At 37.0% G+C, this 24040-nt stretch overlaps 1 protein-coding gene across 47 annotated transcripts in view; it reads right to left on the minus strand.

The window, feature by feature from the left end:
* Positions 1-24040, minus strand: part of TENM3 (teneurin transmembrane protein 3) — a 1291416-nt gene that overhangs the window by 152581 nt on the left and 1114795 nt on the right. For 35 of the 47 annotated variants that reach the window (XM_038135908.1, XM_038135903.1, XM_038135907.1 and 32 more), the window contains one exon: positions 17190-17399. The exons of the other annotated variants lie outside the window; for them this stretch is intronic. In XM_038135908.1, coding sequence (XP_037991836.1) covers positions 17190-17399 — 210 coding nt within the window. The remainder of the gene's footprint in view (positions 1-17189; positions 17400-24040) is intronic. 47 annotated transcript variants of the gene reach the window in all.

The following is a 24040-nucleotide window of genomic DNA, read 5'->3' on the forward strand; positions in this document are numbered from 1 at the left end:
GCTGACTTACTAGGTTCAATCTCACTATTGCTACTACTACAGAAATAAGGTAGCTCTTCACTCCCATTCTTTTTGCTTTCACATAGGAATTCAGTGAGGAGCACAGCTCTAGGAAAGACATCTGCTCTTACAGAATGAAGAACAAATCATACTGTGTTTGATACTTGCAGCACTGTTACAGCTCTTGGAATATGAATATTTCACACCATACTATAGGTATTTGTGCATATACATACAAACTTACTGTTAATAAAAACAGAAATACATGTCAGAAATACATTTTATTACTTTATGAATATCTTTCATACTTGTGACATGTCCCTACTGTTTAGCAGCACACAAGTGAGAAGTTACTGTGTCTGGTGTTGCCTGTAATAATTTACATCTCACTAGGGATAAGGGTGCTAAGCTTTCTTCAAACCACTTCTTCTTGGCACCAAAACTGAGCAATTACAGCTATGTCTCACACTTTGTCTTTTAAGGATGTGGCATGTTTATTACTTGCAAGAGAAAAATGACTCCTACAATGATGTTTTAAAATCATTGGGTTCAGACTAAACACAAAGTGCTGTCTATAAAAGACAAAGTTAAATTTGTATACAGCTCCTACCTTTATGGTATATGATCACAAAAGCCCCAGGCAGAAAAGTATTCCTTTCTTGTTCTTAGCAGTGCAGAGATACCATGGAAATTTCAATTAACAGTTTGGAAAAGTTTCCACAAACATTTTGCTTCTGTATTAACAGCTAGTGGGTTTTGACCTAGGAATTATTACTTAAAATTCAATTGCAAGTATATGGTGCAATGGCAAGATGCAATCTTCAAAACTACAAGAGGAGCTAAGGGAAGTTTGCTTGAGACTTTTAACTTGTAAAATCATAGACTTAGTGCCACATCTAACATGTAAATGTAAAAAAATCAGAGATCAGAGCAGCTTAGAAAAAGACCTCAAAACAACTACATGCACAAGAGCAATTAAGAAATTGGTCTTCAGCGGCAAAACAAAACATGTAACACTGAATGCATAAAGCTGTCCATTAAAATATATTCATTGCATCAAATGAAAGATATAATAATTCCAAGTACTTTCCATAAAACTGAAAAGCAATGTAATAGAAAATAAACAGCCAATAAAATATGAACGATTTTGAAAAAAATAACTAAAGCTATTAGTTCAGAGATACAAAATTATATTGGTCTCATTAATCAGTTCAAAATTTTCTATTAAGGAACACAAATTACACTCTCGTAAGGTCTTTCCTTTACAAGGTAGTTATTTCCATAGAGTCAGTGTGTCTGCTTTCTATATACTATGTAAGGAAACTACAGAAGAAAATGTCTTAATTAAAAAAATTAAAGGGCCATGCAGATTTGGAGGATTATAATAAGAAAACTACTACTTCTTTTTCTCCCCCACAGTTCTTTATGTGATTCATTGTAAATCTTAATATACCCCAGGTAATTCACATTGTTCTGTTGCACAGACTTTCACTGCACTGTACACATAATAATGACCTATTGAATAAAGATATGGTTGAGAAATATGATAGAGAATTTACTGGACTGATAAACCAATAATATAATCACAGGTAAAATTCTCAAAAGTTTCTAAAATATGACAGGAGATGAAAAGAATTAGAAGTTACTTTCTTTGTGCCAAAGCAATTTAAATATTGCCCTCCTTCCTTTAAAAAAAATAGCCCCTATGCAACGAAGTCCCTTAGAAATGCAAACATCTGAGAAAGGAACAAAAAAGCACAATGGCAAATATGCAGACAGAAGCACTCAGACATGTTGAAGATGTTTCTACTAGCATACAAGAGAATAATAAGATACTGAAGAAAGAATGGTGAAAGATGTTCAAAACAAAATTGAGTAACAAGACCTACGAGGGAAGGACAAAGGCACCCGAGAGGAAGCACCTGGAGCAGGTGGGAAGGCAGCACAGGGCCCTCAGACACTGCTGGACAACCAGCTGGGGTGCTGGGAGGTAACTTTTGAATTAATTGCTGGATAAAATGCAACTGAGCTCTCTCTGAGGACATGCATTCCTTCAGGGGTGGAAAACACCCTCAGGTGTGATCTCACTTGTGTGTGATGTGAGAGTCACTAAGGTGTGTGTCCAGACAGGTTATTCTTTTGTGTAAAAACTTCCATACTGTAGGTAAAATGCTGCGTGTTTTTTCCAGCACTTTTAAACTCTTCTATCCTTTGTCCAACGGTTAATCATTCATCTCACATGCAGACACAACCCTGTCACTGTCACTGCAACCATATCCTGATGCCACTCTAATATTATGTCCTTCCACTTATGCAAAAAGCATTTTTATACACAGTACTTCTGCTGAAGTCCTGCTTGCTGACTGCCTTTCACCACTTGAACAAAAGTATTTTTTCTAATGGGATGAAGTGAACATCAGACACTACAGAGAACACTGTCCTAATACTGCTTTCAGTAGTTCATTCATATCATTAATTTCTTCAGAAAAAAATTGAAATCCCAGACTTGACATTTGTCTGTTAAATATATGAATTTTAAAATATAATCTAGTAATATTAACAACATTTGGGGGGAATAAGTTTCTAGAACAGATCTGTTTCTAGAACATCTGTTTCTAGAACAGATGTTTTTCTGCACCAATTGTTAGCTTCAGCTGTTAAAATCTAGCCATTTGCAAAACATTGTGCATTAACAGCAGGCATACAAAACTGAATAAAGTGGAAGTAAAAAGATGGAGAAAATGGTTGGAGAAAAGCACAAATCCAGATGTTAACTTCCACAGAGTGAGTGTAAAGAGCCACTTCATATCAAACAGACACATTAAAGACTCCAATATTTTAGGTCAAGTGGGAGCATCTCACCAAGAAGTCTGAAACCAACTACTCTCTATAGAAAAATGGTCACATTTGTGGAAATTAGTGCCATTTACCACTACTAACACCTCAATAATTTCTGCTTTTAATCCTCTTGTAAAGCTATTAAGGTATCCAGGAATATCTCAGTTCCCTGGTGCAGACGTGTAGCCTAGCACCCAAAAGGTTAAGATTATCCTGCTCTGTTAAAACCACGTGAGATTGATACTTTTCTGTATCTTTCTGGCCTGTCTGCAGCTGAAAATTCTCCCAACAGCCACAGCAGCCATCAAGAGAAAAGCCTGCATGGTTTTTTTGATCAATTTTCATCTCTTCTAATAGCTTTCCTGTCACAAGAGGGTAAGAAGGATCAGAAGCAGGCAGGATGTTAGTTTTCATCCCCAATTATAAAGGAACTACACTTTTAAGTATTCATGTTTGTGTTTTTGCTGATCCTTCTACAGATGTCTGGACTATTCTCAAAACAGAAGAGAAGGGTTAAAGAAAATTTTAGATTACAATTGTTGTAATATGGATTACAAGCAAAATTGTTCCTTTTTTGTTTCAAAAAACATCCACGTTGCATAACATTGCATTCCCTTAATGTGAAGACACTAATATTAAAAAAGAAATATGACATGGTTACTTTAATTATGTAGAACTGTAATTGGCATTTATTGCGTCGGGCTTCAGAGGGATAGGAGCATGGGGTGGAAGCTGATTTTTTCATTAAATAGCTGCCCCAAGGCAGATACATTCTGAACAAAGCACCTTTTCATGAGATATACCTGTCCCATGGAGAGAACAACAAAGGTAATGAGGAAGGGGACGTAGGAAGCCTGAACAAGGAGAGAATTATATGAAAAGAGTCCATGAAAAAAAGAGAAAAAGGGATAAAAGGAAGTAGTAACTAGGATGGAGTGGCATGGCATGGTCTAATAAAGGTTAAATGACTTAATAAGAAAAAGATGTTTTCAAAGAAGAAGGGCAAAAAGAGGGAAAGGAGGAAATTAAAAGAGCACTCTTAAGGATAAGAAGGATTAAAACTAAGATAGAACAAGAGGAAAAAACCCAATACCCAACCTCTCCAAAAGGCAAAAAAAAATCACATCCATGCATACAGATCACTTCAGGGAGTTAAAGGCTCGTGCCTGTTTGCATCTGTTTAATTGTAGATTTGACTATATGGCATTCCTCAGCACTTTTGACTGCTTAAGGAGCATTAAACAGATGAGTCATGAAGGATGAAGGTAAGGGCAGAGGAGTCCAGGACAATCTCTGCTTTCTCATCTACACTCATTTCTTTCCTGCTTTGCCTCAAGGTGGCTACCAGCAGTTTGGAGCTGAAAGAGCCTGAAAAGAACATTTCCTTGCCTTTTTTTTTTCAAAGATGATGCATGGTATTAGAAAAAAAATGTCCCCTAATCAGTTGCATATGCTTCTAGTGGAATAGGGAGTCATGCCTGCTCCTCAGTAAGCCATCTGAACAACATCAGAAATTGATACGAGGTGAAGATGAGCAGTCTCCATTATTTGTACATTTAATTTTCCACTGATATTCCACAGCAGCAATGGAAATCTTTATTCCTATGGTGGCAAACAACAAATACACCAAGAAAAGGGGATCTAATTTTCTAGTGTATTCTATGGATTCAAATCAGAGGCTTTGCTGCATCACCAGTTGGCTTTGCTCATATCTCACAGTCACTACTAACAGACAGCTATGGCAACAGGCAATGGAAACAGCACACCATGTCAGGACTCTTAACCCTCAAAGCACAGAGCTTTGCACTCTGAGGCAGAAATCATGGCAAAGGAGCTGTCTGGTACTTACATCAGCAGAGAGCAAGTTTTTGAGTGGTAGAAATACTGCATCTGCAATTACTCTTTTCCTTTACTGCTCAACATCTCCAAAAGAACCAAACAGCACTAGAGCAGCACTGCTGCAGCCGTGAAAGAGCGCTGCATCTAGAGGTTCCTGTACCTCATGCCTCTCAAGAGGATTTCCCAAAGGCTGTCTGCAAACACCACTGAATTGTTCAAGTCTTTGTAACCAAAGGAATATGCTTCTCACATTTCTTTAAATACATTTTCAGCTCTGTTGTAATCATGGTAGTGTAGTAACAGGAAATAGAAACGTATGCATATATTAACTACAACTTAATTCTGCCAGGATATAAGACATTATTTGCGCTTGTGCAAGTTAAGAATCACTAATCATCATCACTAAGATGAAAGGTTAGTGCATTGTTTATAGACTATTTAGTATTCAGATTTGATTATTTCAGGATTAGTGTCAAAAATTATATACTACTAACCATACACAGCCCCCCTCGAACAATCTTTTAATCATTCTGCAGATTTTCTTTCTGCGTTCAAATTTCTTGAACTTTTTGTAGAAGCAGTATTCTATCCATCACTCAAAAATACATAAAGACATGGTAGTTTAAGATTCCAGGTGCAAAATATATAGCCACTCTCTGTTCCTAAAATATGACAGAACAGATTTAATCTGGGGCAGCACACCATATAAAAACATAAACATTGCTAAAGCATGCATGAAGGAAGGAAGCTTCCCCAACTTCCCTAACACAAAACTGGTACAACAGGGCACTTCACTTTTAGACATAGGTGGTTTAAATGCCCAAGTATAAACATTTCATTCTTAACTAGTTTGAATTTCAACTGTCTCTCAAGGAATTTTATATACAGAAAGGGGGAAAAAATCTGCTCTGTTGTGGCCATGATCATAGAAAGTTATTATATACAATGAAGCAAAGTTACACCCAAAGCTCAAGACTGTTTCAAATGAACTTTCAGATAAATTTATTTGACAAATGTTGATCTGACTATTACTAATGATAAAGCAACTAGATGAAACTGGGCAGCCTGTACTGCTGTACTTGATTGTTATTCTGATGGTCTTTCTCTACAAAACCAGCCATTTTAAATGTCTAGCTAACAGTATAAATCTCTGTAATAGGGCAAGGAAGTATTTCCCTTTCAGGCTCAAAACAATGCAAGTATACTGGCTGATTCCTCCATCCTGCCTAGGAATGTCCCTCAGGACCTCCGGTTCAGAAGGCTTGCAAGGCAGTTTATTCTGGAGGGCTTTCTAGAAGCTAGAAAGGAATTTTATAAATACCTAACCCATCCTCCATCTCTGCCTTCCTGTTAACTGGCTTAGGTGAACAACAGTAGCCAGAATTTACTACAATTAGGAGAGACATCAAAGACTTTTAAATGGGAGACTAGATTAAAATAAGAAATAATTCAACTTGAGGGAGGAAGAGATCTATACATGATGCCGTGGTGTGTTCTGATGCCAATTATTTTGAGTTATTCATACAAAACTATAAACAAACAGAAAAATATTCCATATTACACACAACTGATTAAAGGCCTTAAGGAAATAGATCAAGAAGGACATCTGAAGAAAAATACTACAGTGAATTTTGAAATTTTGAAAACCATGCATTACAAGACATAAGTAACAACTTTATACTGTAGCGCTTGAAAAATGCACAAAAAAGACTTGAAAAAGACCTATTATTTTTGAATTATCCAGGTAAATACGCCACAAATGCTGAATATCTGAAGGCACATTAAGAGCTAAAGTACTTGGAAATTGAAAATTATAAGGTATCAATTATTGTTTCTATTGGTGGATACTTTTATTTCTGAGCATTATTATATATTCCAATGTCAACAAGATTAAAACAGTGAAGTGCTTCTTTCTAATTTTTCAGTACCAATAAAAATAAACAGATCTTTGACATGTATCAGACATAACAAACAACTTCTTTACTAATATACCGCTGCTTTAAGAAATTCTATCTTAGCTTTTCCATTTCTTTAATCCCCATCTAGAGTGCCTGCTGGCAAATCAGCAGCATGTCAGAAAGGGTTGAAGAACATGAAGATATATAAGTGTGAATTTCATGAAGTCTGTCTCTCCCTCTATGTTATATATTTTTGGCCAGTAAAACAATGTAAGTACTTAGCTCCAAAACCCCATGTTGTGCATCTCACCCAGTAGCAATTACAGGAAGAGTCCAGCTGTAAAAACCTGATGGAAACGCTGTGCAGATTCAAAGAATCAAAAGCGCAATTCATTAGAAGTGCTTCACTTGTTTTCTGAAGCAATTTTGAAGCTGGTGTACACAGAGATGGGGGTGCAAGGTCACCCCTAGCCTCGCCTTTTCACCACTCTGCAGAGGACAAGCTACCAGAAAGCAACCCAGGGACTCAAGATGTAGCACAGACAGTATTTTAAACCTTTCCTGAACACAATGTAGGATGCTGCTGAGGAGAAAGAAAGAAGCATTCAACAAAAAAAAACAACCCTTGTGGTTTCTTTGCATTTGAGAATGAACAGAAAAACATGCCCCCTTCACACCAACTGCTAGCAACAAAATCAAGGGAATGCTTTACTCTTCCTTGAACCTTTCTGAATGAACTAAAAGACTCAACCAGCAGCAGCTGATATTCTGTATGCAGTGAAAAGTCAGCCTTCTGTATATTCAGATATAACATGCTTTATTACAAATAAATTCCATTGTATGTTGTTTGAATAGCTACTGCAGTGTTAAATTGAAGCTTCAAAAAATGCATACAAAGTAATATTTAAGAGAGCGTTTCATGTAGAGTCTCCAGGTTATGGCAATAATGGGATAAGTTCACTGCTGATTACTGCAAAACAGAGTACCTTTCAACAAAAAGATGAGTTGGATTGATGGCAACATTTACAGTAACTGACTTCCTTCTAATTTGCAAGTATCCTGCGATTACAGTATTTCCAAATTGAGGACTATGTTTTGTTTGGTTTTTTTAATGACAACAAAATATCCTGTTACATAAACAGAACTGTTCTTTGACACTGCATCTTACTGCTGTTATGGGATTTATCTTCAAGAGAAGAATAGCAATAAAGAGGCAAATTAATTCTGTTTTCTGTAACTGTAGCAGGGATACTAGTGTAAACATACAGAATTCCCATGGAGAGAATATTTTTAGTCTTTTGTAATAAATGATCAGCAACTTAGCAGACAGAAACATCCTTACTTTTTTCTTTCCCCTCCCTCCTGGCTCAGAGAACATATCTCATACCTATGAATTCTAACGATTAAAATAATGCTACCAATTACTTTGCTGCATTCCAGTATGCATAGTCAAGTATGTAATGCAATAAACTATGCCTGAATGGTCTGTTTACCCCAAAGCAAGTTACAAGGAAAACTCTTTCGCCTTAAAGGACTTGTCTCTTTGGAGCGTGCAGGCTGGCAAAAAGCCAAGGGAAGCTGGTGCTTAAGCAACCAAGACTGAGCAGTGCCTGTGTGCACTGCAATCTCAGCCAACCGCAGTAAATGTTATTGGAGTTTTTGTGCTGTAAAATTGCTGCTTTCATGCCCACTGCATCTGACAATAGGAATCCTTGGCTTTGCATGAGAAAAGAAGGCTGATGTGCCTTCTAGTCAGATCTCTGCATCCTTAAAAAGCAGTGTTACTACCTCCTGTGTACTCCTAATGGGTTAGTGACAAATAAATTCATGTCAATGCTACCTCAGACACAGAAAGATACTAAATGGAGAACATTTTGTATATGAGAGAGAAGAGCAGAAAACTCATGCTTTAAGCACAGTCCTTAGGCTATTAAAACTATTGATAATATTTAAAAAGATAAAGGATGTTAAAGGTGACAAATGTTTAGCCTTTCACTTTTCAAAGCAACTTTGAGATAAACGGTTTTCACAATCATCAGTGCACACTATTTTTTTTTCTTAGTCACTCAAACACAAAATCCTTAGCATTCCTCCTATGAAAGACTGCAACAAGCATCTGCCAGCCGAATTTCTCAGAGTCCTGTTTACTTTCAGCAAGCAGCATGTTTAAAGCACTGAAACGCGATCCTCCAAATTACAGCTACTGAGAACAGAGTTCAAATGGAAACCAAAAGGCAATGAGAAGAAAAATCAGAATTAAAAAAAAAATTGCCAAATGATCAGGTTTTCTTTTTGCTACATGAATTTTGAACACTATAGAATAAAACATATATTGCAGTTGCATCACAATGACCAGGTTTTTGTATTAGGCTCCACTAGCAACTTGCATTTAATGCAACAGCAATTCCTCAGAAGCACAGCATCAGGCCATAGCAATCATTGGAACTACAGAATAAAGTAGGCATTTAAAAAAAATTAAAAATCAACATTTTATTAAAACCTCACAATCTTCAACTCATTCTATGTTTTCACACTCTTGCTACCAAGTGATGACCACATGGGAACATGTGTAAGATCTTGAGTCCTCCCTTTCTAAAAATGGCTTTCAAAAAAAGATTTTGCATTGCAGTACAGAGTTAAAAATACTAGAGCTTTCCCCAGAATAAAATAATGAAAAATCAAAATAAAAGAGCTTAATGTGATGATGTGATACACTTGCATCTGCTCCTCATGTTATACAAGTTATTTGCTATGCACTCACGTAACATTTTTTCCTCTGGAAGTCAGCATAAGCAGTACCTGGATGAAGTCCTCAGATTTGTAATTTATAATGAAAATAAACCCCCTATGTAACTGTTTCCTTGTCCTCTTACCTTCTGTTTTACAGATTAATTTCTACCATAAATTTCTACTCTCTGCACAAGAGCACTACATCCTCGTTATTGACTGCGACTTCAGGATTCTTCCCTTAAACTGTGACAGAATTTAAATTCAAGCTCCTTATCTTGCAATTAGGAAATGTCTGTTCTGTAATCAAGCAGTCAAAGGAAACTATGTGTGTGCAAGCACTGGCAAGAGGGAAGGATGCATTTTTGACTCTTACGTTCATCTATAGCGCCAGGTACATGTTACTTCACTTCAAGTGAGCTGACATTTGCGTGCAGCGTTCTTCTTTCAGTAAAATGATATTCTGCTTTTATGTTTCCCTGTATTTCAGAATGAATTTATCTTCACAGATTTTCTTAAACTGCCTGATTTTTTGTAATGTGATTTTTGATGGGGAAGGAGGAGTGGAGAAAATGTCTCCACATCAGATCATATCCGCACTACGATACACAGTTGGCAGGTTGCCCCATCTGGCATGCATTCGAGTATAAGATGGATAATTTGTCACTCTGAATCCTTTGATTCGTGAAAAGGCCAAAATCATCTCTGGAAAGATATTTTGCGGCTAATGATACAGGAGGTGTGGGGGAGACTGTTCTTTGAAGGCTACAAAGGCCACAATCTGAGGAGAAATAATTGGGTCTTGGCTCTTCTATTAATTAACATAGCAAAAGATTGAAAACTACAAAAATCTCTTAGGAGCAAAACATGACTTACAACAATCAGATATGAGAAGTAATTGCCCACCACTTTGCAAAATTTGATTTTGGAGGGGTGAGGGTGAGATTGGGGAACTGTAATTTGCTCTTGGCAAACAGACTGAATGCTTAATTAAACTGAACAAATGTACATTTTTGTACATTAAGGGAACAATGCTGACAGAATTTTGGCTTAAAAACCAATGAAAGAGGATAAAAAGATGGATTCATGAAATTGAAATCAAATATCAAAAAGAGATAAAAAATAAACTGGCTAGCATCCAAGACATAATTTTCAAGTTTTTAAGGCAACTACATTCGCCCCAAGCAAGTGGAAGAGATAAATCTGTTGATTTGTAGCTCCTGAAAGATATTTGCCTTCCTGCAATGTCTGACTTTGGACCATAAGAGATTTACGTGCTTCTGTAGCTACCAAGGAAGGCTGCAAGCACTGCTACACACTGGCTGAAACAAAAATGTCTCTGGCCTGAGAAAAAAAGTCAGCATGTATTTTTATAACATGAACGTATTCTGTATTTACAGAAAGCTTGTCAAGTACCTCTATTCAGCATTGTGGGCATTGTGAATTTATGGGTATCAAACATTTTTGCTTACAAAATATTTACATGAGTATGTACATGCCCAGAAGATATTGGCAGTTTTCACTGAGAACTGGGAATCTTATTTTGTAATTTTGCAGGATATAAAAATGATCCAGCACATGGGAAGGGAAAGTGGCTGTTTTGCAAATGATTTATTGTGGAATGTCTGGACAATTTCAGAGTGAGGTCTGGGCTATAGGACAAATCATTTTCTGTTACATTTAAATAGGCAATGCATTTCAACATGCAGGCTGCCAACATAACTGGCGTAGCCATAGCTTAGTAAGAAAATCTCTGTCATAAACTACAAAGTCACATATACCTCATTTGAAATGCACACAAGTACTACCAGAAAAGCTCCAGGAGGTTATCTCAGTCCACCTTCTCCTAACTGAATGTAGGTTGGTTCTTAGCAGTACAAGTTATATTTTTATTTGTTTTAATATCATGTTACAAAGTGACAGAGCTTCTGTCACTTCCTTGGGACAGACTTTGATATCTTAACGTAGTTCACTGTTAAACAGTTTTTCCTAACCATGTGCCTAATCTTTCCTTTCCTTATTTTCTTATTTTCTGTTACTCTTAATTGTATCCCCACACTGCATGCAACATGTTCCATTCTATCTTTGGTAATTAGCTTCTCTTTGCCAGCAATTAATTATTGCTTAGGCCATGTATTGAGCCAAAGTTTAATCTCTTACCTATTCCCATATCATAATACCTCTAACCTCATAATTGTTTTCATGCATATATATCTGAACAGTAAAATAGAGAGCAATAAGAGAATTTGACAGGAACTTTGAAGAAGCAAGATGTCTGAATTCCAAACTTATATTCCATTGATACTATGTCTAGGAATTCCTCTTTGCTGATTTATTTATACACCCAGCTCAAACAGTACTTGTGAGTCAAACCATGCTGCAGATTAATGCCTAATTAAAACTCTCTATGACCATTTCTCCTTAGATTTTTCCTGAATACACTGCACTTGAGAGCAGCTTGTATTTTTCAGTTCTAATTTCACTTTATTAGTTTCCAGCTATACAATTAATGGTCTTTCCTTGTCCTCTTCTATTAACATTTTGTCTCTAGTTGGTACTCAGAACACTTGCTATTTAGAATCATTGGGAAATTTTTAGTGCCATTTTTACTCCGTCATCCATATAACTAACGAGGATGTTAAATAAAAGCAAGATTATAGAATATCCCCATCATGTTCCTCAACACAACTCCTCCTAGCTTGAACTATTAATCCAAATTTATTATCACTGAGTATTTCAAACCAAACAGGTCTGAGTTAATTTTTCAAGTAACATGTCTTAGGGCCAGTGTCAGACCTGAGGACAAGTTGTGTGTACTGATACAACAATGACAAAATTTAATTTATCATGAACTGTGAGATAGGATATAAAAATCTCATTAAACAATGTGTAAGACAACAATGAAAATAAGGCATGTGGATACCCTCAGAGATTCCAGATGACTGACAGTTCTGAGAATGATGAAAAGGAAAAGGAGTAAATATATATACTCCACTGAAAAAACCTAAAGAGCTTTAAAGCATTTAATCTCATGATCTCAATTTTGTTTCCTTGTGTCCTAGAACACTCCCACACCCCTTCCTTCTCCTTTTGTTCCCCAATAATCTGAACTACTAAAATGTAGTTCATTAGAGCATGGTGCTAATAGCACCTACATTGTGGGTTCAATCCCTGTATGGGCCATCCACTTAAAAGCTGGACTCAATGATCCTTGAGGGTCTCTTCCTACTAAGAATATTCTAGGAAATCGAAAGAATTCCTTCTGTGAAATTACATGGCAGGTGACATCCTGGCTGCCAAGTTCTAGCTCACCACCACATGCAATTTCCTTTGTGGAGTAACTGTGGCAAAGCAGAGATGGAGTAAGGACAGGGAAGTGTTTAGGAGGCAATAAAGCAGGACTACCAGAAAGCCACACAAGGTACTTTCACATTGGCTAAGACTCAGTTTGCCATGGGCCTTTTCAATATTCACAGCTTATTTCCAACCTTCTCACAAGCCAGTTGGGTATGAAGGGAAAAATCCCATTTTCCTCTTCCCACCCTGACAGGAGCTGCAAGGGAAGAAAAGATGCCTTAAAAGTCACTAGCATCTTCCACTAACTTACAGCAAAAATCCCTGTGTGCACGTCCAACCACACTTCCATATCATTTTGCTCTTGGTGAAAGAAAAAGGTAAAAGTGAGGCAGATTGTTTACTTATGCTACTTATGCATGAACTGTGGTATCTATGCAGAAAACATAGAGGGAAAATCTGAAGAGTAAAAAATCCCTAGCAAACACCTAATGAAATTCACACCTATGCTCTGTACATGCGTTATGTCTGGTCTTTAATAGTGCCAGCCTTGAGCATTGGGCATCTATTTCCTCAGGCACCTGTACAAAAGGAAAAGGTGCTGACCTTGGCTTCTTGACATTGTGGGATAATAAAAACAATAATTTCTGTATGGCAGATACTTTTGTATAAGCTCTTCCATCTAATGAATCATCATGAACTAAAGTAATCAATTTATAGGAGAATTAATTATGCCACAGCACATTTGGTATCTGTAGAGTGAGATGTCCTGCAAGGAGACCTATGAATGCAGAGAGTTCAAATACCTTTTCATTCAACCAGTTTTATTACATTATTTTTTCTCTTTCACAAGTTTAAATTCAGAGCTGTGCTCTAGATTTCCAAATTTGTAGAAAGGCTTAGCCCTTTTGAACTGAAAAGCCCATCAATCTGCAATTCCCATGTGGCTGGAGTAAAATCTTGTTTATTGTGCATTACCTGGCAGATCCTTCATAAAGGACAACTGAAAACCAGTTTATATTATACTGAATTTTTTTTTCAGATCTTCCCACTACACGAACTATCATCACAAATTGTTATTAAGAAACATGAGAATCTTGATGTTCAAATGCACTATACAACTGATTTTGTGAAATACATCCTTCTCTATTTAGCATTTTCTGGTTCTCCCACAGTATTTTCAATTTAGGGGTAAAAATTCTCAAATCTGAGTTTCTAATTCAGACTCTTCAATTTCATTGTCAGTAGTAAGCATTAAATATTAACTATACCTTGTCTTCATACTCTCTGCTTAAACTAAGAATTTAGCACTTTATTTTTTATTATATTAAATTCTGTGTTAAAAGATAAGCTGCTACTAATTTCAATAAATTCCCCTCCAAATTCTGACTAATCTGTAACTTTTCATGGAAAAATATTAAGAAACTTATCAAGATGCCTAAATACAGATACTACATGACTTCTATTTTTTATAAGCAGACTTAGTGACATAAGGAAACCCTCCAACTCAATCACATTCAAGAATCCTTTCCTCCCAGTTCACTCTACTCTCCTTCTCACTTTAACAACTGTTTCATTTCCCTGCATATGTATTCAGATGTCCCTGTTCATTACATACCATTTTGCTGCTCTTTCTAAAAACAATAAATGTAATAAATAAATTCTTCTGATAGCAGTAGGCAAACAGACTGACTGCTGGAACAGTTCATATACTCCTAAAGAAGAGGAACAAGTAGAATTAATCAGAGATGCTATGAAAAAGAAGAGTTGCAACTGATGGTCCTACAATTACACACATATTCAGATCCTCTAAATTTTGAGTGAGCCAATCAAATAAAATACATTGATCAAATGAACTCATTCCAAAGGAAAACAATAAGATGTTTAAATAGACTAAGAGGATGTTAATTCAACTTGCTATTCAAATAAAGTCAATATAACTGAAAGCAGTTCAATAATATAATTGTTTTCAGTCAGCACCTTTTTTATCCCTAAATGCTTCAGCAGTGATCCCCCACCCTCTGCCAACATAAACACTGGACAAAGTCATCTGGAATGTGGCACTGGACTTACTTTAAACCCATTAAGATTAGATAGCATTGAAAGCTTACATGAAGATGCAAAAGAAAAGACAACTGGTGAAAAAAAACCTTCTTTCTGTGAAAGTGCTACACACGCTGCATTACTTACCATTTTAGCTAAAGAAAATGCAATAATCAAATAATAGCATTCTAAGGGCCTCAATTAAATGACACTGACTTGACAGGATAGAATTGGAGAGATCCACATACTACAGTGCAATCACAGCACACAATCATGCACATCACCAAGTAGAAGAAAGCTGTAGCTAACTTATTAAATTGCGCTTTTCCCTGTTTTACAATGAACATATTTTCCCCCCACCAACAGGCCATCAGCATATGTTACGAGAAACCAATCATAAGCAAATCAGGTCAATAATCTAAGCAATATTCATTTATGTGGTGAGTGAGAGGAATCTGTCTTCCAGTAACACAAACCCTCATTCTGCAGCTGACTGTGGAAATGGAAGTCCACTACCTGAAGACTAGGATCTTCTCTTTACCCAGCCGAAAGCAACAAGCCTGACTTAAATTATGGCAATCACTACACGTACAGTATATGTGGTTAGCAAGCTGAAGCACTTCTGAAAACAAGTCTAATCTTGTGGAGAGCAGGATCATTTGACAGCAGGACCTGCAAACAGATCTACCACACATATACACTGAAGGGGTGAATATCTGTGGGTAGAGGATACAGGGGAGAACAGCGGGAAGAGAGAAGGAAAAGGAAAACTAACACGTACTTGCAGAGTATGCTGGGTTTCCTCCTGCTGAGCAAAAGTCTTACAGAGAACAACTGCCTCAACAAATACCACAGTGCTAATTCCTGTCCTACTTGTAATCAAAACCCTCTGACGTTGTTCTGCTAAAAGGCCGAGACTTGACTTGATGCAGGATCAGATGAAATTAATTTAGCTTGTCTGGGATGACACAGGTTAAGGAACATTCCTGAAGGTTGGTAAACTCACTGGCAAGCAACTGTTCAAAATTTCAGAAGCAGCAAAAGGATTAAAATCTAGAGGAATGATGAACACTTACTAGCTTCCTAAGAGATGCAGGCAGATCATCCCAATTATTCAAATTTTTTTAGCAGTTTTGTCTTGCTTTCACATTTTTCATTCATAAAAGAAGGGTTGGAGGATATAGTAATCTAAATATATTGACTTATTGAACTAAATCAGGCTACCTTTTGGATAATGCATATATTTTACAACAGATTTCATATTCCTGGAGATAAAAGAAAGCATAGCTTACCCTGATTATGACAATGCATGACTGTTTTTTGAGTTCTTCACAAATTATATACTGAGCAAGTTGAACATGCAAAGATAAAGCTATCTATAATTTTAAAGACCTTAATCCAAATGTGTCAAATTCACATACATGAGTGCTCTTAGCAGACTGGCCTTTTAGACACAACACCAAAACTCCACTCAAACTTAATAAGAGAAGCTCAAATTTAGAGTTATGCTTGGCAAAATAATTCTGTCCAATCAGCTGACATGCAATCTGGAGAAAAATATTTCTCCATACCCCCTCTAGTGGTTCTTCTGCAGGTGAGAATTTAACAATCAAAACACAGGAATGGTTCTTAGAATATGAAGTGACTTGTTCCAAGCTTTGCTGATCTACCTGAGAAGGGCTGTGAATTAAAAAAAATTATTCTTCCAGTCTGCCTACACCAAGAAAACCTGTTCAGCCACGCAACAGAAATGGAAACCTGTGGCTAATATATTTTCTCATATCAAAACATAAAAAAGGGGAAAAAGCAAAAATAAAAGAAAAAGAAAAAAGAAAAAGGAGAAAAGAAAATAAAGAAGAAGAAAAAGAAAAAAAAGAAGAAAAAAGTAAAAAAGAAGAAAAAGAAAAAAAGAAAAGAAGAAAAAAAGTGGTTTCTTTGGGCACAAATGAAAGCAGGCACTGGTGTTTAAAGTATGTCACTCCTTTTGCTTACTAATACTGGCTGGAAGGAAGAGAAACATGGAAACATACATCTCAGAAGCCACCACTGCCTTCTGTCATCCCAGAGCTCTCTTTAGAGCTTTTTTCCAGTCTTGAGTGCCCTATCCAGTAAAAAAAATCCTGCTCTCCCCTTCCCTTAGGAAATGAAAGGAACGGCTGGAACCTGCTGAACTTGATGAGGTAGTAAAAGAAAACTTTTACATTATTCTGAAGCTAAATATCATGACAGTTTAACCAACTTCAGCCTACCCTTTAAAAAGTACAACTAAAGGTTAGTCACTTACTAAAAACTACATTACATAATAAATCATTAATAGCTACTGCTTCACATAAGCATTCCCTGTTAAATGACTTAAATGAGCTTTTCTATATTGGCAGTTATTTTCTACTCTTGCTATTTTACAGTAAAATAGAAACAAATCGCGGCATTTCAGGAAAAATCAGTTTAAAATACAGTCACCTTGATATATTTAAGTTTTGTTAGACAATTTCTTAAGAAGATGGAAAATAAAAGGGTATTTAAACTATGGACAAAATGTCCTCTTCTTACCATGACCTGGGACAGATACTGGATTATCACTGGTCTGTACTAGATATGAGCCGGCAGTATAGTCCTCATCTGTATCAGAGTCCTGAACTGGCTGGCTGGCATTATTACTTAATAACCACCTCTGGTTGTCATGGAGATTGGGTGATGGAGGAGGGGAGTGTAAATGTTCAGTAACTGATGGACTAGATGAGGAGGATGGCATGGGAGGACCTATAAAAAAATAAAAAGCATTTAAAATATGGGTCAAGATACCACATGAAAAACAAATTAATAATTTCTCGTATCAGCAAAAGGTGAATATTCTATTTCAAACAAGGAGAAAAAAATGGACAAAGAAAATATGACAATTGCCTAAACTGGTTTAAGTGTTTTAGAAACCATAACAAAATGCCATGACTTTCATGACTTTCAATGAACAGTGTTTATCATACAGGATTGCTTCTTTCAGTGGGACACTCTGACCTGAAATCTACTACTGAAATAAAGTAATACAAATAAGCAGGCACAGATACAGAGAAACAGGACCAGTTTTCCAAGCTCACATAGACAGGGAAACTCACCACTGTAAATTTCTACCACAGGAGTTACTCTGACAGAACTTTTAGTTTCCAGCAGTGTTTCTCAGACCCATGTGCTATTAAAAACCTATCAAAATGTTTCACCTGTAAAACTTGTGTTCATCTCCACAAGTTGTCTTAAAACATGCATACACAATGACTACATCCCATTCCTGCATCTCCAAAGTATCTTAAAGTCATCATGGAGGAAGACAAATTTAAATAAAGCCTTAGGATATCATAACAATGCATTTAGTCCTTCAATGAAACAATAATTAGTCCAGAATGACGAGATAAAGAATTACCTAATCTACCCTGTGAATATATAGGTTCTTTATAGTCTTTAATGAGCACAGATCTTACAGTAAGATTGCTGGACTACATTTGAAATAAGTGTTGTTGTCTGTAGGTGGGGAATGTGCCTAAATATGAAGAAGCTTTATTACATAATTTATGTTATAACCAAAATTAGATTAATCTGCACGGTTATAATTCATAACTATAAATCTAAATTTAAATTAGAAGAAAAGGGGCTTTTTTCATCATATAATGATTTGGTTTTATGGCACTTAGTAGCATAGTTGTGCTGCAGAGATGCTGTGCTTCTCAATGTTAATAAATCATACTGGCACCAGCAGCTTGAATTATCTTCCCCCCACCTCCCTTGTACACTGGTAGAATCATACTAATTATTTTTTTTTCTTTCACATTCAGTTTATACCATCATATAGTATCTTAAATATCTCTAAAACATGTTGCTAAGTCCTTACCAATTGGCTTCCCTTGGAAGAAACCTATGACAGCCTCACCACAAACTATTTACTTTAATACTTCCACATATCATTTACCCCTTCTTGTAGTGAACAGCACATATTATAATTTAAGATGGAGGCTTGGTCCTGAAAGGAAAGTGAGCACTTACTATTAGTCAAGTAACTCCTGTGTAAAACCCAAGGTTTACAATCAGGGAAATAAAAAGTATGGGGGAATGACATTTTACAGGGCTCAACTTGTGAATTTAGAAGTAGGGAATGGGCACATTTGTAGTTTGAGATAAAATGCCAACAGGTTTTCTTGCTACATCTTGATTTTTCACATTGCTTGCTTCAGTAACTTGAATTTGTGGTTATTTCTTGATGGAATATTTAATGCATTATTTATGGTATACTTAAACTGATTTATATTATATAAATATATATTTTATATATATATAGTTATATTTCATTTTTTGAATAGTTCCAAAAAAAAAAAAAGTAGAGGTTTTTGTAATATTTATTTTTTATCTATAAACTCCTTTACTTGCTTTGGACCTCTCTTAGAGGAGAGCTACAGTAATATGTTCCAGATGTGTATGTACTGTCTGAAGCAAGTCAACATTTCAGTAGTATCCTTGGACTTTATATGTAACACTTCTCAATATGCTTCCTTTCTCCTTCTCAATTTACACTCATTACCTTTCAGGCATAACAGAGCCTTGATTGCACAAATCACATTCATACAAAATATCAAGCTGCCTGAAAATGTGTCGTGTCCAAGGTTCCTTAATTGTTTTGTAAACTCCCTCATTTATTCAAATCTATTAACTGTCTCAGTGCTACATGGCTAGCTGACACTGCACTGCACTGATGAGCAGCCATCTGGAACATGCACCACTTGGGTGCCCTGGTTTACTGAATTTCTCAGTTCAGAACACCGTGTGTCAGTGTGGGGTGGAAGTGCAAGGGTATTAGCCAAGCTCCCACCACTTCACTCAGCAGGGACAGATCTCTGCTACTGCAAAAATCAGATGATTAGGGCTGTAAGACCACCAGGAAGTTATGCAACTTTTTATAAATAAACATGATTCTAGCAGGCAGGTCTTACAATCATTGAATCATTTCGGTTGGAAAAGAATTTTAAGATCATTGAGTCCAACCTTAACTCAGTATTGCCAAGTCTACCACTAAACCATGTCCCTAAAATGCCACCTCTACATGTTTGTAAAACACCTCCAAGAATAGAGACTCAACCACTTTCCTGGGCAGCCTGTTCCAAGTTATGATCACCCCTCAAATGAAGAAATTTTTTCCCAATATTCAAGCTAAACTTTCCTGACACACTGCTAGCTCATGTTTAGCTGGCAGTTGACCAGCATCTCCAGGTCCTTTTCTGCCAGACAGCTTTCTAGCCACTCTTCTCTGAGCCTGCAGCATTGCATGGAGTTGTGACCCAAGTGCAGGACCCACACCTTGGCCTTGTTGAACCTCCTACAATTGGTCTCAGCCCATTGATCCAGCCTGTCCAGATCCTTCTGGGGAACCTTCTACCCCCCAGCAGACCAACATTCCTGCCCAATTTGGAGTCATCTGTGAGCTGAACGAGGGCCCACTTGATCTCCTCCAGATCACTGATAAAATATGTAAACAGAACTAGCCCCAGTACGGAGCCCTGAGGAACTCCTGACTAGCCAGCAGCTGGCTGCAATTCCATTCACCACCACCTCTCCGGGCCTGCCCATCCAGTCAGTTTTTAACCCAGCAGCAAAGAGGACACCCAGCCACACCAAGGGAAGCCAGGTTCTCCAGGAGAATGTTTGGGAAAAAGTGTCAAGAACTTTAAGTCTCAGTAGACAACATCCACAGCCTTTCCCTCATCCATTAAGGGGATCAATTTGTCACAGAAGGAGACTGGGCTGGTCAGGAAGAATGTGTCTTTTGTAAACCCCTGCTGGCTGGGCCTGATCTCCTGTTTGTCCTGTACATGTTGCATGATGGCACTCGAGATGATCTGCTCCATGACCTTGCCCAGCACTGAGGTCAGGCTGACAGGTCTGGAGTTCCCTGGCCCTTCCTGTAGGTAAGTGTCACATTATCTAACTTCCAGTCACCTGGGACATCCACACTTGACCAGAGCTGCTGGTAAATGACTGGAAGTGGCTGGCTGAGCTCTCTGCCAGCTCCCTCCGTACCCCTGGGTTGAGCCCCTTATACTTGTGGGTGTCTAAGTGGTATAGTAGGTCACTGACTACTTCTTCTCAGATTACAGGGGCTTTGCTCTGCTCCCTATTCCTGTCTTCCAGCTCAAGGGGCTGCGGATCTTGAGGCCAACTGGTCTTACTATTAAAGACTGAGGCAAAGAAGGCATTAAGTTACCTCAGATTCTTCCTCATCCTTCCTCAGATCCTTCCTTTCATCCTACAGTGAGGATGAAAATAAATCCTCACTGTATTTTCCCCCTTCACCCAACAAAGGATGACTATTCTCCTTAGCCCTCCTTTTGTTGCATTCTTGTCACAAAGTTACATGGTCTGCAGAGAAAAGGGAGCCAGCTATAATATGAGCCAATTTTTCACAAGAACCCTAGGCCAACCAGCTGGGACACCTATTTCTGTATTTCATCCAGAACTGGCAGATTTTTGCAGTGAGCTCCTCTTTGATTCCAAGTGAAAAGAGAGATAGCTATCTATACTGCCATTTATAGAATAAGATACACATTAAGGAAAAAAATACTTAACACACTTTCTAGAGGAATCTTAAATGATGTGCATATTCCTTTCCAATTCTTTTTTACATAGAATGAAAGGCATTTAAAAATATTTGGCAATATCCCTTCTTGAAACCTTAACAAACTAATTTATCAATCATAAAAATAATTAAGTATGACAAAAGCCAATTAGATTGATTATAAAACTTTTTCCATACAGCTTAAAACCATACAACACTATTTCATTCTAAGAAAACCCACAAAAATACTACTTCTGATTTTCTCCCCATTCTGCTTCTTTTGGTATCCACCTAGCAAAACATTTGGTTTTCTGCTTTGACTTTCTTGCCTGTATTTAAAAAAAACCAAGAGTTCTTGTTTTTAATACATGAACTTGATTCACAGGCAAATATACTGGACTTAAGAGTACTTACATCTCATGTTTTAGGTCAGTTAGGAGAAACACTTAATTTTGTTGGCATTTTCAAAATTGAAAACATATGACTTTAAATGATCTTTCTGTATTTCAAAAAAATTATCTTATGTGAAAATGCAAAATATAGCCAAACTCCAGCAAAAACAGATTCAATATAGCAATATGTGAAGAGATGAATACGTTTGCTAAGGATATGAGTCCCCAAAGAAAGTAAAACACAAAGAAAATAGGTTGTAAGAAGAACATTAAAAAAGAGATACACCTGAGCTAATAATGGATACATTAAATACAGATGTATAGAGTAATTATATTAAAAAAACCCAAACATGCAGTGTTCTCTGCCACGATCAGCACTGATTTAAAACATGGCACAAATTACAAGGTGCAATGCAAGCGGAACTGATGTCACATATTGAAAAGCTCAAAGGGACAAGTATGGTAAGTGCAACCCATAAAAAGATAGCAAATAAACAATGGGAAAGACTGCAACAATGGACTGGTAGTAATGTACAGGAATTTCTGTTTTAAGTATATTAAGGCTTAACTAAGTCTAAAGCTGAGCCTCTGTCAATTGGTGCTACCCAACACCACCGACTGGGTATCAGAGCAGGGAAGGAGAGGGGCTGCTGCAGAGGAAGGACTGGGGGTAGAGCAGGGCAGAGCTGTGCCTTCAACCCGAGCCTCAGGCACTTCCACCTGGCCACAAGCCCCAGTTTACAGTTATGTACAAGTTGCCTTCCCTTAAAAAAAAAAAGAAAAAAGAAAGAAGCTATTCGAAGCATTTAAGCTTATTTATATGGTACTACAAAGAAAGAACCCAACAACTGCTCAGCTTCCATCCTCTGTAGGTCACCAGTTGCTAGAGAAATGCTTTGCTTCAACAACACCAATGAGTGCCTAGATGAACTGCAGCTCCACTAGATGTATTTTAGAGAAAGTAGTGCAAGTCACTTTTAGAAAATGGCATTTAGGAGAAAAGTAAGATGGGACAGAAGCAGTAGTAATGACCTCCTGCTGTTGCAGGGTGGGCAGGCTGAAATAGATGACCCAGAGTCTCTGAGGAGCCTTAAAACACATGCACTTATGAAATCTTTCCACTAGACTCAAACTCTTACAGCAGAGACTTTGCTGGCAATGACACTAAGAAGAAAGAAAAAAAACTTGTTTATTTTCTATTCTTATTATAAATCAGATTTTTCTGACTATAATTCATGAAGCAACGAAAACTTTCCTGAGCTGAAATATGATCTTAAAAATGTGCAGTTTTTGTTGCTTCATGAATTTCTTTAACGCTGAACTGTTGTTCATATATCTAGACTGTCCCTAAAATCCTGGCATTATCAACTTACTTCCATAAGCTGCATTGCAAGTTACGTACTTTGAAAAAGTAATTTCACTATAAAAATTTGAAGGGCCATTATTTTCATCTCAATCAGGTGGCATAAATCCTATACCCAACTTATGTACAACTTCTGATGACTGCTTAAAGCAATGCAACAGTAGATAGCTCTGTTTAGGCTGTTTAGCTATGGCAGAACAATGCAGTTTTCCATTCACAGTGCTGGCAGCCCCCTTGTCACTGAGACTGAAGAAAAAAAATTCCTCTATCTTCATCTCAAGCACACAGAAGGAGAGTCTTATTTTGAAGTGGTAAAGAGATTCTCACTGACTTCAATGTCAGTAAGAAAATTGTATTAAATTACAATTTGCAAAGTAGATATCTCTCTACTGAAATTAATGGGATTTTTGCTGGTGAGTTAATGGAAATGAAGATTTCATGTTATATTAAACGGCACTACTATGTCATATAAACCCAAACCCAGATCCCATACTGTGGAAAAACATGTTATACATATAATGGATCACTAAGAATAGCTATATATCTCTATTTTGTACTTTGCTGCTCACAACATGACAACTCAGGTTGCTGTTTGGTTTCTTTTTTTTGTTGTTGTTGGTTTTGTTTTGTTTTTGGGGTTTTTTTTAATAAAACAGTTTAGGATCTTTTAAAACTTGGAGACAGACAATGATTTTTGAAGGTCAGAAATATCATGTTTTCTGGCTAAATTAATTAGAAACCAAAACACTTTCAAACATGAAGGACACTTACAAGCCTTCTGAATCAAGCTGAGATGACTCTTTGCAATCTGTTCTAAGACTTCCCAGTGTGAAGAAAGCTGTACACACTCTTGTTAAAAAGGGCACCTATACCCTCATAACAAGTTTACTGATGGCATCCCAAATTTTCAATTTCTAGCGTATCACATGTAGATTGACCCAGAAAAAGCCCCTAAAAACCTCCAAGCCCCTGGACCTGGTATGTACAACCCTTAACAACTGCATTTTGGACCTTCTCATCTCTGCATATAAAACAGTAAGTTAGTAACAATTGAGTT

Source organism: Motacilla alba, chromosome 4 (assembly GCF_015832195.1).
Source record: "Motacilla alba alba isolate MOTALB_02 chromosome 4, Motacilla_alba_V1.0_pri, whole genome shotgun sequence".
Classification (NCBI taxonomy): Eukaryota; Metazoa; Chordata; class Aves; order Passeriformes; family Motacillidae; genus Motacilla; species Motacilla alba.